General features: G+C 48.4%; 2 protein-coding genes across 2 annotated transcripts in view; one reads left to right on the top strand and one right to left on the bottom strand.

The window, feature by feature from the left end:
- Positions 1–14973, bottom strand: part of BACE1 (beta-secretase 1) — a 31217-nt gene extending 16244 nt beyond the window's left edge. The window contains exon 1 of the mRNA XM_003910753.4: positions 14244–14973. Coding sequence (XP_003910802.1) covers positions 14244–14504 — 261 coding nt within the window. The 5' untranslated portion in view covers positions 14505–14973. The remainder of the gene's footprint in view (positions 1–14243) is intronic.
- A 133-nt stretch (positions 14974–15106) lies between these two features.
- Positions 15107–20864, top strand: part of CEP164 (centrosomal protein 164) — a 98311-nt gene continuing 92553 nt past the window's right edge. Inside the window, exon 1 of the mRNA XM_017948984.3 lies at positions 15107–15280. The gene's annotated coding sequence lies outside the window, so the exon portion shown is untranslated. The remainder of the gene's footprint in view (positions 15281–20864) is intronic.

Genomic DNA, 20864 nt, shown 5'->3' with positions numbered 1-20864 from the left:
CAGCTGCTTTTGGCACATCCACTCTTGACTTCTCCAATCTGTTTTCTGCACTGCAGCCAGAGTGATCTATTCAAAGTCAAATTTGACTGTTAACCCTCCTATGTAAACAGTTTTCCTTTGCTATTAAAAACGTAAAGCTGGGCAGGTGTGGTGGCTCTCGCCTGTAATCCCAGCACTTTAGGAGGCCGAGGCAGTTGGATCACCTGAGGTCAGGAGTTCGAGACCAGCCTGAGCAACATGGTAAAACCCCATCTCTACCAAAAATACAAAAACTAGCCAGGCATGGTAGCAGGCACCTGTAATCCCAGTGACTTGGAAGGCTGAGGCAGGAGAATCGTTTGAACCTGGAAGGTGGAGATTGCAGTGAGGTGAGGTGGCGCCACTACACTCGTGTGGGCAACAGAGCAAGATTGCAAGATTCTGTCTCAAAAGCAAAACAAAACAAAACAAAAGCGAAAAACCTGTAAAGCTCTGCTGCCAGCCACACTGACCTCATCTCAGTTCCCCACACCAGCCATGGTCCCTCTCGCAAAGGTTGTTGTATCAGCTTCACTCTGCCTGGGCCATCCTCCTCTCCACTTGCAGGTTTATCTACTTATCCCCTACACATCTTGCCATCTGAGCTCAAGGGATTTCCTTAGGGAGAGAGACCAGGTTATATTTTCTTACTTAAATGCTTCCAGGCCAGGCACGGTGTCTCACGCCTGTAATCCCAACAATTTGGGAGGCCAATGCGGGCAGATCATTTTAGGTCAAGAATTCAAGACCAGCCTGGCCAACATGGTGAAACCGTGTCTTTTTTTTTTTTTTTTTGAGACAGAGTCTTGCTCTGTCACCCAGGCTGGGGTGCAGTGGCCGGATCTCAGCTCACTGCAAGCTCCGCCTCCCGGGTTTAGGCTATTCTCCTGCCTCAGCCTCCCAAGTAGCTGGGACTACAGGCGCCGGCCACCTCGCCCGGCTAGTTTTTTGTATTTTTTAGTAGAGATGGGGTTTCACCGTGTTAGCCAGGATGGTCTCGATCTCCTGACCTCGTGATCCGCCCGTCTCGGCCTCCCAAAGTGCTGGGATTACAGGCTTGAGCCACCGCGCCCGGCCAACCGTGTCTTTACTAAAAACACAAATGAGCCGGGCATGGTGGCGTGCACCTGTAATCCCAGCTACTCGGGAGGCTGAAGCATGAGAATGAGTTGAACCCAGAAGGTGGAGGTTGTAGTGAGCCGAGATCAGCCATTGCACTCCAGCCTGGGTGACAGAGTGAGACCCTATCTTAAAATAAAATAAAATAAAGTAAAATAAAAGCTTCCATAGAACTTGTCACTCTGTAATTACACACTGAATCTCATCTCCCCTCATATAGAATTTTTAAAAAAATTACTAAGGTGTCCATAGTATTCTACTAAGGTATCACAGTGCCTGGCAATAATATTTATTGAATGAATGAATGGTTGAAGGAAAGAAAAGATGAAAGAGCTAATCAACATTTTTTGGGGGGTTGGGAGATTGGGAGGCATCTCTCAGTGGCTCCCAAACCATGGGTGTTTTAGGTTATAGGTGTGGCTCTAGCTTAGACCTGCCTTCCTCTCACCTGGCCCCAGGCATGACACCTGCCTGTATTTACGCAGCCTGTGATCCTGGAGCCATCATCTTTGTCCCCTGGGGTGAGGCAGACCCAGGAGTCAGATGCCCAGGGAGCTGCAGCCTGGGGTCAGAACTAGGTCAGTGTCAATCATTTAACAAACGTGCCCCTGGGGGCCTCAGAGGAACGGCAGCTTCATGGGAAGTGCTAACAAGCCCCACAGGGAAAGGCACACCTGCCCAGGTTCCACTCTGCGTGTTCCCCTGCAGTTCTCAGAAATAGATCTTGGGTGATGAGGCAGGTATGGAGCTGGCAAGTTTAGGGTAAGCTCTTTGTTCCCCAAATCCCACCTGTCTTGGCCTCAGCTCTCACTAGCAGTGATAGCTCAGATTCTTCTGGATGAAAAATGCCGGGGGCCGGGCACGGTGGCTCATGCCTGTAATCCCAGCACTTTGGGAGGTCGAGGTGGGTGGATCACCTGAGGTCAGGTGTTCGAGACCAACCTGGTCCAACATGGTGAAACCCCGTCTCTACTTAAAATACAAAAATTAGCCAGGCGTAGTGGCACGCGCCTGTAATCCCAGCTACTCGGGAGGCTGAAGCAGGAGAATTGCTTGAACCTGGGAGGCAGATGTTGCAGTGAGCCAAGATAGTGTCATTGCACTCCAGCCTGGGCAACAGAGCAAGACTCCATCTCAAAAAAAAAAGAAAAATGCCTTCAAGGGGCATCTGTTTAGTGGCCTGGAGAGATGGGGACTCTTTCCAGTTCTGAACCATCTCTCGTTATTAAGAATCCACACCCTTTCTTGGTACTACCCCAAGGTCATAGCACTTTTGCACAAGCCTCTGGAGTGGGGGCTCTAGCTCCAATTCTTCCTATTCAATAGAAAGTCTATTTTCTTCTGTGTGGGCCTCACAGTTAAAGAGGAAAGACACCTGTATTCTTGTATAACAAGGCTTTCAGCTGAAGTTGAGACTTAGAGGCCTTCCATTTTACAGAGGCGGAAAGTGAGACCTAGAGTGAGTAAGCAACTTCACCCATCTTACACAAGCCACAAGGCTAGGATAAGAATCCATTGGTTCTGACCAAGGCTTAAATGTGGTGTTTCATCTCCTTGACCTTCTCGTCTCTCCCGCTTGGAGAAGATGTATGTGGTAGATTGTTATACTAATGAACCACCCTGCCCTCCACACATGCCCTTGCGGGATCCCCTCTGACAGTGACTCTGGGCTTAGCCATGTGACTGGCTGTGGTCAACAGGATATCAGCAAATGATGCAAGGAGAGGCTTGATAAGCACTTGTGCATTGGGGATTGCCCTCTTGGAACGCTGTCCTCAGATTCTATGTGAAGTAACTCAGTCTTGCCTCCTTCAGAATGAAAGACTTCACAGAGCCAGAGGCCCAACAGGCCTGGATTAGTCCAGTCCCCAGCTGAATGCAGCCACATGGGTGAGCCCAGGTAGGATTTGTAGAAGAATCACAAGCCAACACACAGAATCCTGAAAAATAAAATGACTCTTGTTTGAGCTACTAAATTTTGGAGTAGTCTGTTACCCAGCATCAGATAACTGACACAAACTATCTGAATTAAATCCTGGGGTCCTTGACCTTGAAGGCACCAACCATAGGTCAACCCCGTGAACATCTCTTGCCAGTTCCCTTTCCTCACCGGGCTTCTTGTGAAGTTTCCCTAAAGCACGATGATCTCTCACTTGTGCATCTTTGCATATATTTGTCTGCAACGTTCTTTCCCTGTTCTAATGTTCACATCACACTTTAAACATCCTTTCTTTCAAAGGTCTTGTCCTGACACCCAGATGAGATTAGATTCTTCCTCTTACAGATCCTCAGTAGCACCTGTGCTTCTTTGTCTACCACTCACACTTTTAATCATTTATTTAATGTCTGCCTGTCCCACAGACTATGAACTCCACAAGGGCAGGGAGCGTTTGTATTGCTTATTACCTAATTGTTACCTAGCCCTGAGTAGATGCTCCATAGTGATTTTTTTTTTTAAATTGACAGCAACTGTCTCATTCCCTGCAGTTAATTCCCATGACCTTACAGACTCTTGCTTTTTTTTTTTTTTTAAATGGGACCTCGCTCTGTCACCCAGGCTGGAGTGTAGTGGCACAATCTTGGCTCACTGCAGCTTCCGTCTCCCGGGTTCAAGCGATTCTCCCGCCTCAGCCTCCTGAGTAGCTGGGATTACAGGTGTTCGCCACTACGCCCAGCTAATTTTTGCATTTTTAGTACAGACGGGGTTTCACCATGTTGGTGAATATCCACCCAGGGTCCTGTGGTTCTTAGAGCAGTTATAGTGACTCCAGGGCTCCTTGGTCCCAGAACCTTGTGAGTCAGCTTCATCTGCTTTTCCTAAGTGATCTCCAGACCTGAACTTACCCAAGGCTGAGAAAAGGGGGCAAGGAAGGACAAGAGAAGCCTAAAGTCAGCAGCTGGGAGGGGCTTATGGCCAACAGAGCACACAGCTACTGCCTCAGAGTCCAGCAACTGGGTCCTGTCCAGGTTCCTCCCACCTTGAACAAATCAGCCATCCCTGTGCAAATGGACTCCTTTTCCCAGCTAGTTCCTCTGCCTTCCACTTGCCTCTCCTGGCAGTAGCTGGCCATTGGTACCTGGGAGCAAGCAGGCTCCTTGGTGCCACTTACCCCACCTCTGGCTGGTTTTTCAAGGAGTCCCAATGTGGCTGGGTCACCCCAAACCTTATCTAGTGTACCTTTCCCCCTTTGGATGGGATGCTCCATTTCTCCGCAGCCTCTAACCCAGCTCAACTTTTTATTTTTATTTTTATTTTTATTTTTTTTTTTGAGACAGAGTCTCGCTTTGTCGCCCAGTCTGGAGTGCAGTGGCATGACCTCGGCTTACTGCAAGCTCCGCCCCCCAGGTTCACACCATTCTCCTGCCTCAGCCTCCCAAGTAGCTGGGACTAAAGGCGCCTGCCACCATGCCAGACTAATTTTTTTATATTTTTTTTTTTTAGTAGAGACGGGGTTTCACCATGTTAGCCAGGATGGTCTCAATCTTCTGACCTTGTGATCTACCTGCCTCAATTTCCCAAAGTGCTGGGATTACAGGTGTGAGCCACTGCACCCGGCCAGCTCAATTAATATTTATCAGTGCCTCCTACTCCAATAAAATAATGGGATGTCGATGGTCCAAAAATTTATGACAGTAGTTTTCAAACTTTTTTTTTTTTTTCTAAAGCAGCAGAATCAGTCAGGTGCGGTGGCTCACACCTGTAATCCCAGCACTTTGGGAGGCCGAGGTGGGCGGATCACGAGGTCAGGAGATCAAGACCATCCTGGCTAACACAGTGAAACCCTGTCTCCACTAAAAAATACAAATAATTATCCGGGTGTGGTGGCGGGCACCTGTAGTCCCAGCTACTGGGGAGGCTGAGGCAGGAGAATGGCGTGAACCCGGGAGGCAGAGCTTGCAGTGGGCCGAGATTGCGCCACTGCACGCCAGCCTGGGCGACAGAGCGAGACTCCATCTCAAAAAATAAAATAAAATAAAATAAAATAAATGAAGCAGCAGAATCCTTTCCCCCTTTTCCAATTGTATGCAGGATCCTAGTGTACAAGAGAGAAAAAGGCAGAGATGTTCTGTTTGAAGGGGAGGGTTGATTTCCTCTGCTTCCATCCCCTGCCTGTGCTGGCTCTTGAGGCATCTCTTCAGCACCTTTAGCCTCTGCGGAACCCACATGGAAAACCCATGCTCCACAAGGTATCACGGCAGCTATTCACCACCTGCTTTGCATTGTCAGACAGTAAGTCCTTCCTGTTATTTAACCTTGTCCCACCCACAGGTTACAGTGGCTTGAATCTTCTCTTGCTCTGTCCTCAGTTGAAAATGAAGCTGACCTCTGGCATCTCCCCCCATGGCACCTGTGTCATGCTTAGCACATGGGCTTGTTTGTTCAAGTCATTGGGAGATGCTGGAACTCACTCCTTGTCCTACCTGTCAAAACCTCCACAGGCCTTGGAAAAGAATAAGTGGTGGGGCCAGGCACAATGGCTCACGCCTGTAGTACCAGCACTTTGGGAGGCTGAGATGGGCGGATCACTTGAGGTCAGGAGTTTGAGACTATTCTGGCCACATAGTGAAACCCCGTCTCTACCAAAAAAAAAAAAAAAATATATATATATATATATATAAATTAGCCAGGCGTGGTGGCGTGCGCCTGTAGTTCTAGCTACTTGGCAGGTCGATGCTGGAGAATTGCTTGAACCCAGGAGGTGGAGGTTGCAGGGAGCCGAGATCATGCACTGCACTCCAGCCTGGGCAACAGAGAACCTGTCTCAAGGAAAAAAAAAAAAAAAAAAAAAAAAGACTGATGGGATTCACTGACCTTGAAAGACCAAGCAAGAAGACACCTAGCCTACAGTGGGCAGCAGAGAGAGTAGCCCCAGAGTGACAGCAGCTCGGGAGATATGGTGACAGAGGATAAGTTGGCATGGGAGGAGACAGAGCTTGGCCAGTTTGCTCTGAGGAAAATGACCTAGGAGTCCCAGCTCCCCCATGTCAGAATCCCCCCAGTACTGCTGATCTTAAGTCTCCCCAGCACAGCCCAGCTCTCCTATTTTGGGAACCACCTGGCTACAGTACCCGAGGCTGCGGTACTACGAATGTACTCAGGTGCTGTTGCATCCTGCCAGGATAATCTCAGGGCAGCTCCAGAACTCAGAAAATGTTCTGGCTTCTTCCCAGAACTCTCCCCTGCCCAGGCACCTGAAAGAGAAGGCTCCCAGGAGAGACAGAAGTTAGTCATCAGGTATGGGGGCTTCCCTGGGAGGTGTTTCTCTTCCTGGATTTTCTTTTTTTGAGACAGAGTTTCCCCCTGTCGCCCTGGCTGGAGTGCAGTGGCAGGATCTCAGTTCACTGCAATCTCCGCCTCCTGGGTTCAAGCGATTCTCCTGCCTCAGCCTCCTAATTAGCTGGGATTACAGGCACGTGCCACCATGCCCAGCTGATTTTTGTATTTTTAGTAGAGACGGGGTTTCACCACGTTGGCCATGCTGGTCTTGAACTCCTAACCTCAGGTGATCCACCTGCCTTGGCCTCCCAAAGTGCTGGGATTACAGGTGTGAGCCACTGTGCCTGGCCTCTTCCTGGATTTTCAACTGGAATTTTCTGCCCAGCCCTTTATTGGAGAGGCCCAAGAAGGGTTCCTGACCTTCCACCTTAGTGCTTTTAGAGAGAGCACACTCTTTCTCAATGTCCCCTCACTCCCAGCTAAACTCTTCTTTACTGGTCTGGGGAGTAGAGGAGAATGTGGAATGACAGGATGAGGGCTCCAGCAAGGGCTTGTGTGCAACCTGAGGCCCAATCCAGGAAAGCCAGTGGTGGCTGCAGGGACTGGGGTAGGCAACTAATGGAGCTGGGGTCTTGTTGGCTTTGTCTGATTTGGAAGGTGGTTCTTTGAGCTCGATGGTTTTCAACCTTTTTATTATAAAAACTCTTTTTTAAAAAATATAACCCAGAAGTCCACTGTATAAAAATAATAAAAGCAAAGTTATTCTGGGAGGCTCAGGAGATTTGGGGCAGGGGGATGGGGATGGCTTGGTGACAGGAAGGGTGGGGATCTAGAGTGTTGACTGCTCCCAGCCTTCTCCTTCACCACTGAGGTCCCTTTACAGAACCCTGCCAAGCACAGTTTGAAGCCATTATGCAGAGAGGAGAGGAAAAAAAGGAAAACCACCTGGGCCTTCTTGGTTTCTGAGACCCTGAGCCCTCGTAGTTTTCTACTGCTCTGATCATTTTCTCTTGCTTCCTTGTCTACACCTAATATTCTTTCCCTAATCATTTTTCTCCTTTCCCTCTCCGTTCCCTCAATGAACAAGACTATTTTTTAACTTGGCTTTCACAGCCTCTCTGTGGATGAGTCCTGTCTGCCTGCCCAGTTCTAACCTCTCTCCAGATTCCCACTGTCAGCTGGTGGCTGAACACTTCCACAAGGATGACCCACTAGCCTCTCAGAGGCAACCAACATGTCCCAGATCGTAGAACACAGGAAGGACAGGCCCCAGTATTTGGACTCAGAATCCAAGGACCTAGATTTGAACCCCGACTCTGTTCTTAACAGAATCACTTTGGACGAGACACTTAGTCTCTCTGGGCCTCAGTTTCCTCATCCCCAAAATGGGTAAGCTAATACTTATCCCTTATAATTAAAGCAGAATAATAAACATAAACTTTGGTAAACTATATTGTGCTTCCTGGCCGGGTGCGGTGGCTCATACCTGTAATCCTAGGACTCTGGGAGGCTGAGGTGGGCGGATCACTTGAGGTCAGGAGTTTGAAACCAGTCTGGCCAATGTGGTGAAACCCCTGTCTCTACTAAAAATACAAAAAAAATTAGCTGGGTGTGGTGGCAGGCCCCTGTAATCCCAGCTATTTGGGAAGCTGAGGCAGGAGAATCTTTGGAACCTAGGAAGTAGACGTTGCAGTGAGCTGAGATTACGCCACTGCACTCCAGCCTGGGCGACAGAGCGAAACTCCGTCTCAAAACGAACAAACAAAAAAACTATATTGTGCTTCAAAAGCTTGCCCCTGTTGCTTTGTTCCCTGACAAAAAGTCAGAGAGGTTAAATAAAGCCATCATCTCCTCTTCCCTCTCTCTCACCCCATACATCTCATCAAGTGCACAGAATAACTAGTTAAACGATGGATGAATACTGATTCCTCCTCTCTACCCTCACTGCCACCACCCTCTTTCAGGCCCATCTATCCTGAGATCCTTGTTTCCATGTCTAGAGTCATGATGCTAGACTCTCCAAGTCATCCTGCATACTGAAGCTGTTTTCCTAGGACTGAAATAGACGATATCATCCCTCTTCTCGTATACCTACAACGATTCCTTACTGTTTGCAGAATAAAACCCAAAGTCCTGTCAGCCCCCCATCCCCACCATGCCTTCTGGCTTCTCACCATCGTTCACGCTTTTCTTCATGAAGCGCTCCTCCTCACCACTCTCCATATTGCAAAGCTTTCTCCTCTTTCGAGGTCTTATTCAAATACCTCCTTTTTGGCCGGGTGCGGTGGCTTATGCCTGTAATCCCAGCATTTTGGGAGGCTGAGGCGGGTGGATCCCTGGGTGACAGAGCAAGACTCCCTCTCAAAAAAAAAAAAAAAAAAAAACAAAAAAACACACACACACACACACACAAAAGCAAAAAACAAAAACCTCCTTTTCCAGCAAGCTGTCCCTAATACCATGTCAGAAGTAGCTGCTTCTCTCTGTGCACTTCCAAGACCCACTTTTCCACTGTTTGTACCAAATGCATTTGGTCGTGTGTAATATTTAGGTATTATGTCTATGTCTCACATCAGATTGTGAGCTGTCCAAGGGCTAAGACTATGGCATGATTTTTCTCTTCTACACATAGTAGGTACTCAATAAATATCTGTTACACTGAATTGACTATCACCAAATTTCACTCCTAACAGTTACCTTATTATCCTGTGTTTGGTCAGTGATGCCCGTAATATCAAAATGAGATAACATCCTTTTATTTATTTATTTAGAGACAGGGTCTCACTCTGTCACCCAGGCTAGAGTGCAGTGGCGCGATCTCGGCTCACTGCAACCTCTGCCTCCCGGGCTCAAGCGATTCTCCTGCCTCAGCCTCTTGAGTAGCTGAGTTTACAGGCGCCTGCCACCACACCCAGCTAATTTTTGTATTTTTAGTAGAGATGGGGTTTCACCATGTTGGCCAGGCTGGTCTCAAATTCCCAACCTCAGGTGATCTGCCTGCCTCAGCCTCACCTTAGTGCTGGGATTACAAGTGTGAACCGCTGCACCTGGCCCTTTCATTTAAAAGAATAAAAATACTTTCTCCAAGAGCTACAGTTCTGCATTTACAACTGCCCTTCAACAGTTCTGTTTAGAGGCTTGCAGCTCATGTATTCATTCACTCAATGTTTTTTAGGTGTATGTTCTGAGCTTGGCATTGTTATAGATTATTATAATGCAAAGAAAGGATAACTGCAAAATAAATAAATAAAATGTAAAAGACACTGTCCTTAAGAGCTTGAAGTTTTGTTTGTTTGTTTGAGACAGAGTCTCGCTCTGGAGTGCAGTGGCATGATCTCGGCTCACTGCAGCCTCTGCCTCCCAGGTTCAAGCAATTCTCCTGTCTCAGCCTCCCGAGCAGCTGGGATTACAAGCACCTGCCACCATGCCCGGCTAATTTTTGTATTTTTAGTAGAGACAGGGTTTCACCATATTGGTCAGGTTGGTCTTGAACTCCTGGCCTCAGATGATCCTCCTGCCTCAGCCTCCCAAAGTGCTGGGATTACAGGCATGAGCCACTGCGCCTGGCCAGAGCTTGAAGTTTTATGAGAGAAACAAACACAAAAACAGTTGTAATATGTTACAAGTGTAGTAATGGAGGTATCACCAGGTGTAATAGGAGAATGGAAGAGGGATGCTTGTGATAAACTTCTTCTTCCCCAAGACAAATGGCACAGTAGGAAGAACAAGGACGAAACAGGTCTTAACTTACTGGCCTTCTACCTGGCCAGTGGTTTAACCTTTCAACCCCGTTTCTTCTGCTAGACACTGTGAGTGATAAAGACCTTTTTTTTTTTCTTTTTTTTTTTTCTTTTTTAGAGACAGGGTCTCTTTCACCCTCTGACATGCTGGAGATTGCAGTGGTGCAATCATAGCTCACTGAAGTTGTCTTTTTATATACTGCAGGAATTGCTGTAAGGGACAAACTAATAGGAGGCTAAGGTGGAAGTATCACTTGAGTCCAGAAGTTGGAGACCAGCCTGGGCAACATAGTGAGACAATTTGAAAAAAATCAGCTGGGCCTGGTGGTATGTGCCTGTAGCCCCAGTTACTCAGGAGCCTGAGGCAGGAGGATCACTTGAGCCCAGGAGCTATGATTGTGCCCCTGCACTCCAGCCTGGGCAACAGAGTGAGACCCTATAATTAATAAACAAACAAACAAATAAATTTGTATACAAGTACTATAAGCCATCCCCCCCTGCCACCTTTCCTATTCCCACAGTCTTGTTATCCTCCAGTTCACCCCAGATCAGAATCTTAAAACCATTGTTGATGCCTTCTTTCTTTCCCTTCACACCAATGTCACCAAATCCTCCCCACCTGCCCTGGCACGTTCTCTGCATCCTACCCTTCCTTTCTCTTTCCATCTTATCGCAGCCTAATGCCCTCCTTGTCATAGAGGGCCTCACACCTGGACTGTTGTGAGGGCCCCCTGTGCCTGTGTCTTTCAGTCCTACTCTTTTTGTTTTTATTTATTTTTTTTTTGAGATGGAGTCTCGCTCTGTCACCCAGGCTGGAGTGCAGTGGCGTGATCTTGGCTCACTGCAACCTCTGCCTCCTGGGTTCAAGAGATTTTTCTGCTTCTGCGCCCTGAGTAGCTGGGACTACAGGCATGCGCCACCACACCCAGCTAATTTTTGTATTTTTAGTAGAGACAGGGTTTCACCATATTGGCCAGGCTGGTCTCGAACTCCTGACCTCGTGATCCATCCGCCTCAGCCTCCCGAAGTGCTGGGATTACAGGCGTGAGCCACCGCGTCCGGCCATAAATGGTTCTCAAATTTGAAGCACAAACTGCGGGGCCCCATTCTCAGAGAGACTGTCTCTAGAGGTCTGGGATGGGGCCAGGGAATTTACATTTTTAGCTGATTCCAATGAGGGTTTGCAGACCTCGCTTTGAGTATATCTGCATGGATGACCTTGTACTTGTCACTTCCGCCCTTTCACTTCCACTCTGTGTGGGCAGAAAACTTGTCCTCTTGTCTGTCTGTGGGTCAGCCCCCAAGCACCAGCAATTAATTGCCTAGCACAGAGAAAGTGCTCCCCAAATTTCACTTGTACTTGTTCAGAATACAATGCCATCCAAGTTCTCATTTGGCACTTACAACAGCTGCGCCAGGTAGGAAGAAAGGGTGTCCTTGCAGACAGATGGGGAGAGAGTCCGAGCCACCAGAGAGCAGAGACTGGCTGACGCAGGCTTAGTTAGAAACCATAGTGCAAGCCACACAGTTGCTTTAGTTGTGGGCTCCCTGGCACTAGCTTCCTGGACTGGTGTTGAACTTTAAGCCCACTTTTCTCTTCTAGAAAGGAGTGAGGAAGGAACTGACATTTATTGAGCAATTACTCTCTGCTAAGTACTGGGCTGCAGGATGTATGCATTATTTCAGGGGATCAGGGAAGTACAGTAATGGATACCCCAGTTTTTTTTTGTTTTTTTTTTTTTTGTAGACAGAGTTTCGCTCTTGTGGCCCAGGCTGGAGTCCAATGGCACGATTTTGGCTTACTGCAGCCTCTGCCTCCTGGGTTCAAGCTATTCTCCTGCCTCTGCCTCCTGAGTAGCTGGGATTACAGGCATGTGCCACTATGCCTGGCTAATTTTGTACTTCTAGTAGAGACGGGGTTTCTCCATGATGATCAGGCTGGTCTCGAACTCCCGACCTCAGGTGATCTGCCCACCTCGGCCTCCCAAAGTGCTGGCATTACAAGCATGAGCCACCGCGCCCGGCTGTTTTTGTTTTTGTTTTTTTTCTGAGATGGAGTTTTGCTCTTGTTGCCCAGGCTGGAGGGCAATGGCACAATCTTGGCTCACTGCAACCTCTGCCTCCCAGGTTCAAGTGATTCTCCTGCCTCAGCCTCCTGAGTAGCTGGGATTACAGGTACATGCCACCACGCCCAGCTAATTGTTTTTGTATTTTTAGTAGAAACAGGGTTTCGCTATGTTGGTCAGGCTGGTCTCGAACTCCTGACCTCAGGTGATCTGCCTGCCTCGCCCTCCCAAAGTGCTGGGATTACAGGATACCCCAGTGTTATACATGTAAAACGTGGAGGCCCAGGACATCCAAGTTTTTATGCCTCGTTACATAGCATAGAAGAGGCAGAACAGGCCAGACAAGGATAAAGTGACTTCATATTTGTTGGAGGTCAGTTTTGTATGCAGGTGCATTGTTCTGGGTGAAAGCACCTAGAACAATTAACCCTCACAACTTAATCCTCACAATTACCTTGTAAAGGAGATCTCATTTTCTACTCATTTTAAAGACATGACAGTAATTTCAGAGAGGTTATGCAATTTGCCCAAGGCCACACAGCTGAGAAGAGGAAAAGCTGTGGGTGGTAGAGCTGGGATTCGTGGACCGTCTGACCTCGAAGCTCGTGTGGGTTCTGCAGCTCGGTCCTGCATCATGCACAGTTCCCCAAGCTCCCTCTCCTGAGAAGAGATCCATGCACAGTGTGCAAAGCACATCAGTAGCAGAAACAGGAGTAGGTCCCAGGTCTCTGCATACCCGCTGCTCCCTGCCGATATCATCTAGCAATCTGTTTGCTCAGGGCCTGGATTTGGCCTCTGTCCTGCCCCCTCAACCTCCCACTGGAGACTACTTCTGGGGAAGTTATGGTGCACAGGAAAGCGGATGAGAAAGTGGGGAAGACCAGGCTTTTGACTAGCTGAGAGGTAGGGCTGGGGAGCATACACCTAGGAAGGCTGGCTTCTGTAAAGTAATTGGGAGGTGGGGGTTTGTGTTTCTCCCAGTTCCAGCTGTCTGAGAAGTTCAGGAAAGTGTGGCTGTCCCCTCTACCCACCTCAAACACACTCCCACCTTCACAGACCCTCCCAAGGACACAGATCCGGAGGTGGCTCACAGAGATGTGCAGGATCAGATTCAAGGTGACACGCACCAGCATACACAGAACCACAGGGTTGCCCAGGCCCGGACTCTCCCACAGAGGCGGCAGATGCACACAGAGGTCAGCCACAGCACCCCACATGGAGGGCTGCTCACCCACAGAGGTGCAGAGGGTGCCACCTCCACCAGCCACCTTGAAGGTACCTTGGAGATTGTCAGGAAGGATGGGGAGGGCACACGGTGTTTTCTCTACAACTCCCCTCTCCCTCGCCATGAAAGGAGTCTCACTCTTAAAAGGGAACTCTGGCTCCTTTCCTACCATTTGTCCTTTCCCCGGGCTCAGTTCAGTTCCCCTCTGGCCTGGGGGGGCGGGGGGGTGGGATGGGGGAGGGGCTGGAGTGTAGCCCGCGAGAGGGAAAAGGGGAGGAGGAGGGGACGGCAGGAGCCTGTCCAGGGCTTCCGGGCTGAGTGCAATCAGGGGGGCCTCGGCAACCTCAGTTTGCCGTCCCAGTGGCAGCCCAGATGGTGGGAGCAAGGGGCTGATTCAACTGCTGCCAGGATTCCTTGGTCCTGGAGGTGCTGGGAACAATGGTGGGAATCAGAGGAGGGGACAAGGTTGGGTGGCCAACCTCCAGAGTGGTGGGATTTGGGAGACTCGGACTGGGCCACTGTCAGAGGGGGCTGACACCTGTTATAGTGCCCCTGTGGCGGACCCTTCCTCCAGGTCAGGGTCCCCAGCTGATGTGTCTCTCTTGCCCCAAATCCTTCCGGAGGGCGTATGTGTCAGATGAGGAGCAAGGGGAACTAGGCAGTCAGGGGAGAGAAGGGGAAGGGGAGCTTGGGAACACTTCTGCCAACAACCACGTGACCCCGGGGAATGGCTGGGGAGGGGTCCCTCCTGCTGTCCCCACCAGCCCATTTGAGCAGGGGCCAGCCTGAGGCATCCCCGGCCTGTCTCCCCTCTGCTCATGCAGGCGGAGGGCTAAGGGCTGGCCTGACCACCTTACCGTCTGCGGGGGGCTGCCCACGGTCATCTCCACGTAGTAGCCCTGCCCCGACTTGCCCCTCAGGTTGTCCACCATCTCCACAAAGCTGCCCCTCCGGCCGGGCTCCTCGGGCTCTTCGTCGGTCTCCCGGGGCAGCCGCAGCCCCACGGGGGCTCCCCCCAGGCCGCTGCGCAGGGGCAGCCGGATGCCGTGCTGGGTGCCGTGGGCAGGCAGCACTCCCGCGCCCATCCACAGCAGGAGCCAGGGCAGGGCTTGGGCCATGGTGGGCCCCGGCCTTCGGGCCCTCTGGGCTCGCACTGGCCCACGTCCGTCCCTGGCGCCTGCCCCCAAGTCTGGGTGGTGCTGGTGGCTTCTCAGGAGAGGGAGCTTGGGGGCATCAGGACGCCAGAGCCTGCAGGGCCCTGGGCCAGCCCCCGGGTCCGGGCCGTGGAGAGCGGTCAGGGGAGATCCGCCGAGCACGGGAGCAGGGGAGAGGCTGGGATCCGGAGCCCGCTACATCGGCACGGCGGCGGCCAGCCACGGCAGCGGGCGCGGGCTCCCGGCGGGGCTGGGAGGGGCGGGCATGGCGGGCCGGCGGCGGCTTCCCCGGTCCCCCCGGCGGGCGGCGGCGCGGGCAGGGGCAAGGGCTCCGGGCTCCTGCGGCTGCGTTGGCTGCTCAGGCCACCATAATCCAGCTCGTGGCTCGCAGCTCCCGGGCGGGCTGGGGAGGCGGAAAGACTTGTGGCGGCGGCTGTCAAAGCCAAAGGGTTTTCGCTTTTCCCTGGGATCGCTGGGAAGTGTAGTCTTCCCATGGCTGGCAATCCGGCTTCCGGGGCTGGAGAGGGGTCTGGGATGCCCTCTGCCGAGGTGGAGTCCGCCCTGCAGGGCCCTGGCGGGAAGGGCCAGACGGATGGAGGGGGGCACACCTCCCGTCTGTCAGTCTTTCGTTCAGCATGGAGGGAGCACCCACTGCACGCCAGGCACACTGCCAGGCGCTGGGGATACAGAGAGAAATAAACGGTGATTCTACACGGGACCGTTAAGTGATTCCTGCCAAGGTGGGGTTTCATACTATACGATGTGGCATTAAGGAGTAGGGATTTGGAGGGACATCTAGGGGATCTGAGAAGACTCAGTGGGAGAAGGTGGTATTTAATTTGAGCGTTTAAAAATGGGTAGGATTTTCATAAGCAGAGATTGAGGGAGCAGGATGAAAGGGGATGGAAGAGTTTTTCCAGGTTGCAAACTACCGGAGCAGGGTCCAAAGGGGAAAGTGCAGTTGTCTATTTTCACCTGCGCCTGCGATCTGCGGGCAGGTAAGAGCCAGCGGGTCTTCTCCCATCTGAACCTGTTTGTGCCTTTGAGACTCTACTTGCCTTGAATCCTTATGACCCTTCTGATTTTCTGCACCATCAGCCAGACTGAGGAGAAATGGCTGTTGATAGCTTTAAAGTGTTAACACTCCAAAAAGTATCTCTATATTAACTGGTAAGAGCTTAAAGCCTTGAACCAAAAGCGTTAGAGTTCTAATGGCTTAAAGAAGAAAAGCCGGTATGGTTTTAACAATATATTGTTTATCAAATGTGGAAAGCCATCGATAAAATTCAGCAGTTACTCTGATTTAATTTTTTTTTAAATGAAAGGGAATTTTCTTTTTTCTTTTGAAAGGGAGTCTTGCTCTGTCACCCAGGCTGGAGTGCAGTGGCATGGTCTCAACTCTGCAACCTCTGCCTCCTGGGTTCAAGCAATTCTCATGCCTCAGCCTCTGAGTAGCTGGGATTACAGGCGTGCGCCACCACACCCAGCTAATTTTTGTATTTTTAGTAGAGATGTGATTTCACCATGTTGGCCAGGCTGGTCTCGAACTTGTGGCCTCAAGCGATCCACCCATCTCGGCCTCCCAAAGTGCTGGGATTATAGGCATGGACCACTGTACCCAGCCAGGAAGCTTTTTAAACAAGATAACAAACAAACAAACAAACAAACAAAAAATAGTAGTAATAAAAGGCTAAGTTACTCCCTTTAAAGGCAGGCTTTGGAAAGGAAAGATCATTACTCTTACCCTACACAGTTCAGAACAGTCTGATTGACTCAAAAGACAAGAAAATGGAAAAAGTGTTATATATGTTGGATAGCAAAGGAATCATTAGTTGCAGATTATATGATATGGATACAAAATCCTAACCAATAAGGTGATTAGACACAAATTAAAAAAATCAAAATCAAAATAGAGAAATGTATGCATGAGAATTGTAGATATGATAGAAATGGCATTCATATCAGAGGAAAATGGATGCATTATTCAAAAACTGTTGTTGGGATGTCTGGCAGCCCATTTGGAAGGAGAAAAAACCAAATCCCAATTTCATTCATCTGAAAATAAACTCCAGATAGATTAAAGAATTTAACGTTAAAATAAAACTGCAGGAAAAATAGAATATTTTCATCATCTTATATTGAAGAAAACCTCCCTAACAAACCACAGAACGTAAAGAAACCTGAAAACTGGATGGGTTTGATGGCTTAAATATTTAAAACTTATGTAGAATCAGAAGTATTCCAATACTACCAGTGTTCTGGTTCAATTAGTAACTGGGAGAGCACACCCTGGTTACTTAACCTTTTTGAGTCTTTTTTTTGAAACAGTCTCGCCTTGTCACCCAGGCTGGAGTGCAGTGGCTTGATCTCAGCTCACTGCAACCTCCTCCTCCTGGGTTCAAGCAATTCTTGTGCCTCAGCCTCCTGAGTAGCTGGGATTACGAGTGCCCACCACCATGCCTGGCTTTTTTTTTTTTTTTTTTTTTTTTTTTGAGACAGAGTCTCCCTCTGTCACCCAGGCTGGAGTGCAGTGGCATGATCTCGGCTCACTGAAACCTCTGCCTCCTCAAGCGATTCTCCTGCCTCAGCCTCCCAAGTAGCTGGGACTATGGGCTCGTGCCAGCACACCCGGCTAACTTTTGTATTTTTAGTAGAGACGGGAATTTACCATGTTAGCCAGGCTGGTCTCGAACTCCTGACCTCAAGTTATCTGCCCGCCTCAGCCTCCCAAGGTGATGAGATTACAGGCGTGAGCCACCTTGCCTGGCCCCTTTTTGAGACTTGATTTTATCATTTGTAAAATGGAGATAATGATATTAATAGTTCAGTCCTCAAAAGGTTAGAATTTGATGAGACAATCCATGTAAAACATTTAGAATGGTGTCCAGCATATTGTAAGTGCTCAATAAAGGTCAGCTATTAGTATTATTATTGTTGTAACTACTGAGAAAAGTGACATTTACAAAGTTAAAAGATTAGTCACAGATAAAGAAACAACATTTACCACACAATAGAGACAAAGGGCTAATGTTTATAATGTGCAAAGAGCTTCTACAAATCAATATAAATCCAAAACAACCTGATAGAAAAATGAACAAAGGGTAAGGGAAAAGAGTGAGGAAAAACAACAAAAAACAAAAAAGAAAAGAAAAAGAAAAATGAACAAAGAATGTGAACAGGTAATTCCTAGAAGAAGAAATTCAAATGGATGGTAAACATGAAAAAGGTTTAACTTCGTTAATAGTTGAAAGAACGCAATGTAAAACAGTAGATTCTTTGTTCCTTTTTCTTTCTTCCTTTCGTTCTCCTCTCAGATTGGTAACATTTGGTATTGATGACGGTATTGTTTGGACTGTAAATTATTCCATTTTTGGAGAGTAATTTGCAATGCCTATTAATATGTTAAAAATGCAAATTATTTGGGCAATGTCATTTATAGGACCCTTTTCAACAAAAACAACAATATTTCAGCAGTGTGTACTATAGCAAAACCTTGGATTCAAAACAAACGAAGCTGGGTGTGGTGGTTCATGCCTGTAATCCAATCCACTTGGGAGTTTGAGGTGGGAGGATCACTTGTGCCCTGGAGTTCAAGACCAGCCTGGAGACAGAGCAAGGCCCCATCTCTTTAAGCAAAACCAAAAATAATCATCAGGCCGGGTGTGGTGGCTCATGCCTGTAATCCTAGCACTTTGGGAGGCTAAGGTGGGTGGATCACTTGAGGTCAAGAGGTCGAGACCAGCCTGGCCAACATAGTGAAACCCAGTCTCTAATAAAAATACAAAAAAAATGGCCAGGTGTGCTGGCTCATGCCTGTAATCCCAGCACTTTGGAAGGCTAAGGTGGGTGGACCTCAAACCTGAGGTCAGGAGTTTGAGACCAGCCTGGCCAACATGGTGAAATCCTGTCTCTACTAAAAATACAAAACAATTAGCCAGGCACAGGGGTGGGTGCCCAGCTACTTGGGAGGCTGAGGCAGGAGAATCGCTTGAACCCAGGAGGCAGAGGTTGCAGTGAGCCAAGATTGCACCACTGCACTCCAGCCTAGGTGACAGAACAAGACTGTCTCAAAAAAAAAAAAATTAGCTGGGTGTGATGGCACGTGCCTGTAATCCCAGCTACTTGGGAGGTTGAGGCAGGAGAATCGCTTGATCCTGGGAGACAGAGGTTGCAGTGGGCCAAGATTGTACCACTGCCCTCCAGTCTGGGTGACAGAGTGAGAATAGGTCTCAAAAAAAAAAAAAAAAGAAAAAAATTTAAATAGGCAACAAGACATTTGTTCAATGAAATCCTAAGTAACCATTAAAAACAATGGGATAACTTCTTTTTTTTGTTTTTTTTTGAGACAGAGTCTGGCTCTGTCGCCCAGGCTGGAGTGCAGTGGCGCGATCTTGGCTCACTGCAAGCTCTGCCTCCCAGGTTCACGCCATTCTCCTGCCTCCGCCTCCTGAGTAGCTGGGACTACAGGCGCCTGCCACCACGCCCGGCTGCTTTTTTTTTGTACTTTTTTTTTTTTTTTTAGTAGAGACGGGGTTTCACAGTGTTAGCCAGGATGGTCTCGATCTTCTGACCTCATGATCCGCCCGCCTCGGCCTCCCAAAGTGCTGGGATTACAGGCGTGAGCTACCGCGCCTGGCAGGGATAACTTCTTATGAACTGGCCTTCCAGGCTGAAATGCAGTGGTACGATGTCGGCTCACTGCAACCTCCGCCTCCCAGGTTCAATTCTCTGCCTCAGCCTCCCAAGTAGCTGGGATTACAGGCATGTGCCACCATGTCCGGCTAATTTTTGTGTTTTTATTAGGGATGAGGTTTTGCCATGTTGGCCAGCCTGGCTAATTTTTGTATTTTTAGTAGAGACGGGGTTTCACCATGTTGGCCAGACTGATCTCGAACTCTTGACCCTGTGATCCACCCGCCTCAGCCTCCCAAAGTGCTGGGATTACAGGTGTGAGCCACTGCACCTGGCCTGTTTATGACAACTAAAGAAAGCACATGTCAGGGGCCTGACATGGTGGCTTACACCTGTAATCCCAGCACTTTGGGAGGCCGAGGCAGGTGAATCAGGAGTTCAAGGCCAGCCTGGTCAAGATGGTGAAACCCTGTCTCTACTAAAAATACAAAAATTAGCTGGGCGTGGTGGCGGATGCCTGGAATCCCAGTTACTCGGGAGGCTGAGGCAGAGAATTGTTTGAACCTGGGAGGCGGAGGTTGCTGTGAGCCAAGATTGCAGCACTGCACCCCAGCCTGGGTGACAGACTGAGACTACGTTATCCAAAAAAAAAAAAAAAAAAAAAAGCACATGTTAGAACAATAACATTATGATCTCATTTCTGTAAAAATTAAAAAGAATGGGCTTGTGCATATATGTATAAATATGTATGTATATACATTTACATCTGCATAAGCATAAAAAAATCTGGAAGATGGCACCCACAATGTCAACAGTGGTTTCCTTTGAAGTGTAGGGTTTAATTTCTTCCTTAGTTTGCTCATTCATTCATTCAGTAAATGTACATTGAGTGCCTACTACATGCTAAGCACTATTTTAGGCACTGAGGATACAATGATATGTAAAATCCCTGTCCTCATGGAGCTTACACTCTAATGCAGGAAGACAGACAGTAAAGAAGTAAAATTATAGTATCTTGGATGGTGATATGTGGTAGGGAAAAATAAAGTAGAGAAAGGAGATGAGAGGGCGGTTTACGGTTTCAAATAAAGTAAATTAAAAGTGTAGAGGGAACATTTTATGTCTTTATATCCTTAAATAATTGGTAGGATTATCAAGTGTTTTCCTTTTTTATCATGTGAGTAGTTTTCTGTATAGTTCAAATAAACAGTATAAAAAAGAGAATAAAAAGTTATTTTTTTTTCCAGAATTAAAATGCTTGTTTATTTATTTATATTTAGAGATGGAGTCTTGCTCTGTCACTCAGGCTGGAGTGCAGTGGCATGATCATGGCTCACTACAGCCTTGACCTCCTGCGCTCAAGTGACCCTTCCACATCAGCCTCTGTAGATGAGACTACAGGTACATGCCACCAAGCCTGGTTAATTTTTTTTTTTTTTTTAAGAGGTTGGGTCTCACTGTATTGCCCAGGCTGGTCTTGAACTCCAGGCCTCAAAGGATCTTCCTGCCACCGCCTTTCAAAGTGTTGGGATTACAGATGTGAGTCACTGCTCTTGGCTGTTACTGTTTTCTGATTGACCTTGTAATTATACATGTTTATGGAGTACATCTGACGTTTTGATATATATATATGTTGCATAATGATCAAATCAGGATATTTAGCATGACCACCACTTTATTTATTTATTTATT

The sequence above is a fragment of the Papio anubis genome, chromosome 12 (genome assembly GCF_008728515.1).
Source record: "Papio anubis isolate 15944 chromosome 12, Panubis1.0, whole genome shotgun sequence".
Classification (NCBI taxonomy): domain Eukaryota; kingdom Metazoa; phylum Chordata; class Mammalia; order Primates; family Cercopithecidae; genus Papio; species Papio anubis.
This window is presented reverse-complemented; position numbering and strand designations above follow the sequence as displayed.